A 7,984-nucleotide genomic window follows, 5' to 3' on the forward strand; every position below is an offset into this window, starting at 1 on the left:
GAAGTAGTGCGCATGCGCCACAAGCTTTCCAATCGCACACGTTTCTTCGAAGCCCTGAGATGCAGGTGAGCAGTCAATACTTGGACCGCCGGCTCCGCGACACTTTTCTCTCTTCCGATCCAGAATGCTCCTCGTCTGTTTCCTCGGGCGGTTTTATGCCCCGGTCTGCTTCGAGAACGTACTGAACGCGCTGCAAACGACGGCGCGTGCGTTTTGCGGCCGTGAGGAAAGCGTGCGTATTGCGGCGTCGAGGCTGGCGCGCGCGCAGAGCACGTGGCACACGCGCATTGCGGGGCACAGCCAGGCGCATGCGCCGTGGCGGGCAGAGTCCGGCGCATGCCCCGTTCGGAACAGAATCCAGTGCGTGCGTAGCGCTTTTTTTTTTCTTCTTCTTCTTTTTTTTTTTTTTAAACCACTGGCGCATGCGTCGTGCTTTCTCATGAATCGCGCGTCCGTACTCCGTGCTGTTGTCTCGAGAACCGCGCCTGCGTAGTGCGGTGCGGAGACTGCCGCGTGCGCGGTGCCTAGCTTGGCCCGTGCGCGTTGCTCTCGCGAGTCTTGCTTTTCCAGGAACGCTGCGGTGCAGGGCTGGGGCTGGAGCCCCAAACGTCTGCTCCTCCACCGCGGCGGCAAGCACGCTGGGTGTCACGAGGCGCTGAGGGGCAGCCGTGAGCCGACCCGGTCCGTTCCCGGGTGGGCTCGGGCATAAATCGGCGGAAATAGACGAGGGGCATCCTGGATTAGAAGGGGAAATTATCGCTGAGCCGGCGCTCCGAGAATCGGCTGCTTGCCCGTCCCCGCAGTGGTCTGTCGAAACAATTGCTATCTTTCAGTTGACGCGCGCGTGTTCGCTATTATCTGGAGGACCGATCACCATAGAGAGCGGCGGATTAGCGGCGCAGAGCGGTTAAAACGCCACTTCCGCGTTTCTACGCGCATGCGTTGTAGGCTTGCCGGCCTGAGCAGCGGGCAGCGGCAGTTCCGCGCATTGGCCACGAGGTGGCAGCAGAGACCGCGGGAAGAACTCCGGCGGCATTGCCGGGGACCCGCGGCGCAGGCCGTGGCGATCCGTTGTGCGTTGTGATGACGGGGGAAGAGCGCGAAGTTCGAAGCGGGGGGAAAAGACGAAGAAAACAAAGGGAAACTACTCCAGACCGCGGAAAGCTGTGCTAAGTGCTTATGAATATCTGTTAAAAAAGAAAACAGACTTGTTTTTGCCAGCATCCATTGCACTGTTTCTAAATATTCACATACCGAAATGTAACTGCCCAGCAAATTTAACGATAACAAAATAAAGCACTTTGGCAGAAAGCACAGGGCTATATTAACGTTTGCTCAGCCTCTGTCTTGTTCACATTTTAATGTATTGTTTTCCAAGGTCTTTCTTCAACTCCAGGTTTCATTTTTGGCTTTTTATTCTTTTTAATGCCATAAAACGGGTAGTTTTAGGCCCTAGCAGGTCTACGCAGGCAGAGACAAAGTTGCAGTTCTGAGATTCTTGGGGACCGTTACATCATTTCCACAAAGATTAACAAAACCTGCAGTTCTCCACTTAAGTTTACAGATGGAAAACATGAATTCGGCTGCATGGAAAGAATCGATGTGTCACAGCTGCCATCGGCAGGACGGCCAGAGAGTTGTGCAGGTCCACTGCTTGCTCAGCTGCACCTTTCTATCTGCCCTTCTCTGGTCCTCCTGCAGCTGGACAGATAGCCCACAAGGGCACGGGGGACACAGACCCCCCCCCCCGGCCAGCTGCAGCAGTCGCTCCTGCCAGCGCTCCCTTTCCTCCCGACCATTCCCATTTTGCAGGCTGGTGCCCTGTGTGGCAGAGGAGGAGAGAGCTGTGGGCAGAAGGAAAACAGGGTGCTGGGATTCCTCCAGCCCGCTGCCAGATGTCTTCTCTGGCATGTTGGGGGTGGGCAGAGGACTGTGGGAGCAGCTTCGAGGCTCTGGGCAGGAGGGAAGGCAGCAAAGATGCAGCTTCAGGCAGCGGACTCTGAGCTGGAGCGGTGCAGCCAGGCACGGCTGCGCAGCTCACAGTCTGGACACACGGAAGAAGTTCGTCCAGCTGAGGGCTGCAGGGCTGTCCTTACCAAGCGCTCCCCCATGCTGCAGTTCTGCATGGGCACCGATTGCTCAAGCTCTTCCCACTGCAGGAGCTCAGAAGCGACAACAGCCCCGACCCCAAACCAGGCAGGTAATGACAACATACACACACAGATACACACCCAATACAGAATCTGGCACTCTACAGTCCTCCCAGAGCTTGTTGCTGCTTTTTAGGCTGCTCCACCGCTATTCTGTCCTTTTCCCTTCATTCCCCTATGTCTCGCCCCCTTCCTTCGCCCCGTGCCATCCCCATTCCTTTTTCAGGCTTCCTCCTTTCTTTCCTCACTTCCTTCCCCGTCCCTTCCCCCACAGGCAACGGCCTGTGTTCTGCTGCTGTTTCAGCTGACAATCCTGAAACCACACTTTTCAAAGACATTGGATCAGATCGCATACTGTCACTGATTTAAAAAAGAAAACAACAAGTGCAGTATTATGTACGGATAACAAACTCCTACCTGCTTGAAAAACAGTAGCAGCTCCTCATCCTGGAGTGTCACCATCACCCCCATGTTGGGCTGGCACTGCTCATCTGCCCCGCACTGCTGCTCAAACTCCTGGCACAGCCTGCCACCTCCTTGTGTCACCTCCACGTGCCACCTCCTCTTGCCTCTGTAGTTCTGACCCCATGCGTCAACCCCATGTCCCTCCGTGTCCCCCCATGTCCCTGTGTCCCCATGTGCCCTCTCATGTCCCCTCAAGTCCCCCCTCGCCCCCTGACCCGCTTTGCTCCATGCCGATGTTGTCGGCTTGAGGACAGGGACGGGGATGCCTGTGGGAGCGGAGTCCGGGGAGACGTTGCTGGCCATGCGCAGTGGGGTGATGGAGTCCTCGGGGCATGGCTGTGACAGTGGGGTGAGGGTAGCACCCCACAAGTGGGGATCATTGCCCCCAAAATGGGGCTTGTGCCCCCTGCATGTGGGCAAGTTGTACGGGGAGTGCATTCTGGAGATGCTTTGTCTGTTCTCCAGATCTGCAGTGATTTCAGCAATCCCACATCGTGCTGCAGCAGAAATGGGTCCTGCGGTACGTCAGCGATCTGTGACTTGAGGAGCGCAGGGGCTGCACGAAGTACGCACGCTGCAGCCTCCCTACTTCTTTGGGGTTTGGGATTGATGTTGCAGCCCAAGGGCTACACAGTGCCTTACAGGCAGGTGCCAGCTTCACCCACTGAGGACACCAAATCGTAAAACATTTTCACGATGGTCTTTAATCGCTGCGTGAGTAGGTAATGCACATTTCTCACTGGGGAGCCATAAGCTGACCCTGACAGTTTGGCAAACAGCACTCGCTCCACTCACACCGTAATCACAGCCTTTTCGCTGCACACGCGGCTTCTCAGCATCTTGCTGCAGCAGTATGAAAATCTGTGCTCTCCTACCTATGAGAAATTTTATCAGTTGCCTTTGAGGACATCTGACTGGAATCAAAATATGTGGGCCATCCTTGCTCATTCAGTGATAAACTTCCCCTTGCCAGACAGGCAGACCCAATTCACTTTTTTTTTTTTTTTTTATTTTTATTTTTTATTCATGACGTGATGGGAACTTTGAGATCACAGCCTGAAGCAGTGATGGAGCATCTGGTGAGGGGTGGTGCAGCACTGCAAGCACAGGTGGAAGCAATGCAGCTGTGGGACCAGGTGGGGCTGAGCCTGGCTCCACCCCTCCCTCACCTCATTTAAGGGCTGGCAGCCCCCAAGGCAGTGTCTTTCCCTGGAGCCTGCCTGCTGTGGACTGTTGGGTGAGTGCTCTTTCCTGGAAAGAGGCAGCTGATTTTTGTTCTATGCTGTAGGGCTTTGATCTTTGCCCTCTGATCTGAGGGCATCCGAAGCTGGACTGGAGCAGCTATGCCTGCTGTGCTTGTTCTTATTTTTCTTTTCAGTTCTTTTCTTAAGGGAGTGAAGGGGTTATCTTCCTTTCTCCAAACTGGTAATGGAGGGGCTGACGTACATTCCTTTCTTTTGCTCTTGTCTCATTCCTGGAATGCTTCAGTCAGTCCCAAGATAATGCTGGTTGACTGACTGAGCATTACAACTCTGGAAATGCCTGGAGCTAATGCGCTTTTCCGTAAAGGGATCCTGTGTTCTCCAGGTTTCCTCTGCAACTCTTCTTAAGTTCAGTACCTTCTTGTGAAGTCTCTGTTCCCTCTTTCATGATTCTCATTGCCTAATCTCCAACCTGAGACTCCAAACTCGGTTTGTCTGCTACCACGTTGTCCCAATCCATTTCATGACGCGTACCCTCTGCATCCCCCTCCACGTTCCCTCTGTGACCTCGTGTCCCGTCTGTGTCCTCCCTGTGTCCTCTGCCCACGTCCCCTCTGTGTCTCCTGTGCCACGTATTAATTCCGCTCATGCTGAGTATTGTTTAAGGGCACGTATTTAAACTATGTTCCGTTTCTCTTTGGATCCCGTTCTGTTTTGCAGCACGATGGGGTTTAAGGGTTCCCGGGGCTCCTCTGGTTAGTGGTTTAAGCACTGTGAAATCTGTGCAGCGGATAATGAAATGCCACGAATCCCTTGTTCGTGCATCGCTTGTATGCAGGTGGGTTTTGCGATGGCTGTGGGACGCTCACTTAAAGATGGAATGGGGGTCACAAGGGGCTCGCCTTGCTCCCTGGGCCCGATAAGCTTCCGGCCCAATAAGCGTCGTGGCTAGTGGTAGGGTGAGGTGCATGTATCGGGCTGGGACCTGAGCTTAAGAAAACCCCCGGCCCCAGTGGCCGTTTTCTTCATCCGCACGTAGTGTAATACAGTCTCCACTACTTGAGCATACTGAACACGAGTATTCTGTTGCTGTTTTGTCTGGTTCTCTCCTAGACCTCCCTTACAAATTTGTCAGTAGTAACAGATGTCAGGGCACAGTTCTCAGAGCACGCTGTGGCCGACCACCCCAGGGTCCTAAGGTTCTTTCTGTTTTTATGGCAGACCTGGCTTCGTATTCATAGGAAACAAAGGATTGTCTTCTACTGGACCACTTCATCTGGATTGCCCCAGGTATCTCCATCCCAATTGTCAGGGGATGCTGTTAGTTTCCTAGTCTGTATGATAGCCAATCTCCCCACCCCTCTTCCTTCCATCCCCTGACCGCCATTCAATAGCTAGCTCTGCAGCTATGGGACCCACCAGTGTGATGAAGCAGTACCTCTGGTGTGCTGAATACTGGCACTGGCACAGAGAGGCTCTATGGCTGATGTGAATCTTCCTGACTGGACTACTTGGTGAGTTTCCCCAGAGCTGTTGAGCACACAGGCTTCCCCACCTACCCTGATTGCTCACCAGGCCATCGATGTCCTTTGTGGACATGGCTTCAGGTATCATACCGGAGACTCCTTAGAGTCGGAAGCGACCATTTATGATGGTCTAGTCTGACTCGCCCACAATGAACAGGGACATTCACAGCTAGATCAGGTTGCCCTGTGTGTCACCTTGGAAGGGACGGGGCATCCACCGCATCTCTGGGCAACCTGGTCCACTGCGCAGGATCACAGAATGTCCTGGGTTGGAAGGGACCTCGAGGATCGTGAATCTCCAACCCCCCTGCTACATGCAGGGCCATCAACCTCCACATTTCATACTAGACCAGGCTGCCCAACCTGGCCTTGAACACCTCCAGGGACGGACGGGGCATCCACAGCCTCTCTGGGCAGCTGCTCCAGCACCTCACCGCTCTCTCTGTAAAGAACTTCCCCCTGGCGTCCAACCTAAATCTTCCCTCCCCCAGCTTAAAATGTTTCCCCTTGTCCCTTGCTGTGAAAGATATTTTCCTGGTATCTAACCTAAATTTTCCCTTCTTCTTTCCTTTAGCTCCCCTTTGGGTATCGAAAGGCTGTTACCAGGTCACCTCGCAGCCTTCACTTCTCCGGGCTGAACAGCCCCAGCTCTCTCAGCCTGTCCTCACAGGTGAGGTGTTTGATCCTTCGGATCTTTTTTTTTTTTCTTGTGGCCGTCCTCTGCATGTGCTCCAACGGGTCCGTGTCTCTTCTGCACTGAGGACTCTTCATATGGACACAGTACTCCAAGTGAGGCCTCTTCAGCACAGAGCAGAGGGGCAGGATCACCTCTTTTCACCTGCTGACCGCACATCTTTTGGTGCAGACCAGGATGTGGCTGGTTTTCTGGGCTGGGAGGGCACTTTGCTGGCTCGTGTACAGCTTGCCGTCCACCAGGTCTTTTGGGACAGGCCTAGGCTCAGCCCTTTCATCCCCCAGCATGTATCGGTAGTGGGGGGTTCTCTTGTCCCAGGTGCAAGACACTGCACCTGGATTTGTTGAAGCTGATGAGGTTTGTCTGTGCCCGCTGCTCGAGCCTGTTGAGGTCCCTGTGGTTGGCGTCCCATCCCTCTGGTGTGTCACTGCTCCCCACAGCTTGGTGTTGCCAGCAAATTTTCTGAGGGTGCGCTCGATCCCGCTGGTGATGCCACTGATGAAGATATTGAAGAGTCTCAGCCCCAGCACGGACCCCTTTGAGATGCCATTCATCACCGATCGCCATCCAGACACGGAGCCGTTGGCTCCTGCACTCGATGCTGCAGCTGTTTCTTTGTCCATTGAACAGTCCGCTCACCGAATCCGTATCCTTCCAATTTGGAAAGAAGGATGTTGTGTCAGAGGCCTTGCTGAAGTCCAGGTGGATGATATCAGTGGTTCTTCACTTGGCTATTGATGCAGTGACGCCATCACAGACGGCCGCTAGATCGGTCAGGCAGGATTTACCCTTGGTCCTCTGGGTGCTCCAACAGGTCCCTGTCTTTTCTGCACTAAGGACTCTACACCTGGGCGCGATCCCTACATATGGGATCACGTAGAATATCGTCTCAGATAAGGGAAACCACTTTACTTCACAAGTCCTACAGGAGCTAATGAGAACTCTAGAAATCAAGCGGGAGTTCCGTACTCACCGGCACCCTCCTTCTTCAGGGAAAGTAGGATGGATCGGTCAGATGCTGACAAAGCGCTTGTCAAAATGGATTTTAGAGACCAAATGACCATGGCCAAAGCGTTTACCTGTAGCCCTTCTCAGAATACGAACCGCTCCCAGAAAAGACTTGGGAGTATCAACGTATGAAGTGCTGTTTGGGTTGATGTACTTGGGAGGGAGAGGTGAGATGCCCTCTCTTGAAGCCAAGGATAAGTTTCTTAAGAACTCTTGGAAATCTGGCCCTCATATCTCCATGGAGAAGTACAAAACTTACCGAAAAACAACAGGTTGGTAATGGACCTCATTGGAAATGTATCATAGCAACAGCATCGGGGAGATTGCAAGCCTGAGATGCTCAACCAGCGAGCGAGTGCCAGGAGAGCATTACCTGCGTTCGGTTTAGAGTATAGAACGGAATGAATTTTGCTGACTGGTGCACAGTTTCTCCCTTGCTAATGGGGGATGTGAGCCCAGTATTGCAATAACAAATTAACTGCTGCTATCACTAAGTTTCTTGCCTAACCTGAAATTTTTGAGTATTTCTCACATGGTCTTGTTCAATATGTTTGTCACCTCCCTTGGTGAGGGGGTTAGTGTCCACCCTTAGTAAGTACACTGATGAGACGAAGCGGGTGAAGTGGTTGGCACACCAAAAGGCTGTGCTGCTAGACCTGGACAGGCTGGAGAGCTGGGTAGTATCAAACTGGGTGAGCTGTAACAAAAGCAAGTGTTGAGTCTTGCACCTGGGAAGGAATATCCACAAGTATCAGTACAGGCTGGGATGTGACATGCTGGAGAGGAGCTCTGCAGAGAAGAATCTGGGTGTCCTGGTGGATGACAGGTTGGCCATGAGTCAGCAGTGTGCCTTGGCAGCCAAGAAGGCCAATGGAATCCTGGGGTGCATTAAAAAGAGCAAGGGAGCTTATCATCCCCTTTTGCTCCTCTCTGGTCAGG

The 7,984-nt window shown here is 53.3% G+C and overlaps 1 protein-coding gene across 2 annotated transcripts; it reads left to right on the forward strand.

The window, feature by feature from the left end:
• Positions 1-3,656: 3,656 nt before the first annotated feature.
• On the forward strand, positions 3,657-7,732 carry LOC149916685 (uncharacterized). 2 transcript variants are annotated; one of them, XM_090146935.1, is made up of 5 exons: positions 3,657-3,852; positions 4,538-4,655; positions 5,039-5,107; positions 5,918-6,013; positions 6,478-7,732. In XM_090146935.1, the coding sequence occupies exons 2-5, from the start codon at positions 4,617-4,619 to the stop codon at positions 6,577-6,579; spliced, it is 306 nt and encodes a 101-aa protein (XP_090003061.1). In that variant the 5' UTR covers positions 3,657-3,852; positions 4,538-4,616; the 3' UTR covers positions 6,580-7,732. The 2 variants fall into 2 exon arrangements, with proteins under 2 accessions (XP_090003061.1, XP_090003060.1); XM_090146934.1 differs by lacking the exon at positions 3,657-3,852 and having other exon boundaries at positions 4,022-4,655.
• Positions 7,733-7,984: the final 252 nt, after the last annotated feature.

This window comes from Phasianus colchicus, chromosome 10, assembly GCF_987193195.1.
Source record: "Phasianus colchicus chromosome 10, bPhaCol1.hap1.1, whole genome shotgun sequence".
Classification (NCBI taxonomy): domain Eukaryota; kingdom Metazoa; phylum Chordata; class Aves; order Galliformes; family Phasianidae; genus Phasianus; species Phasianus colchicus.

Excerpts from the sequence above, each read along its gene's own strand:
- LOC149916685 (XM_090146935.1), top strand. The coding sequence starts at position 4,617 with ATGCCACGAATCCCTTGTTCGTGCATCGCTTGTATGCAG. Across the intron at positions 5,108-5,917 it reads CTTCATCTGGATTGCCCCAG|CTCCCCTTTGGGTATCGAAA; the intron begins GTATCTCCATCC and ends TCTTTCCTTTAG. Across the intron at positions 6,014-6,477 it reads CTCTCAGCCTGTCCTCACAG|CTTGGTGTTGCCAGCAAATT; the intron begins GTGAGGTGTTTG and ends TGCTCCCCACAG.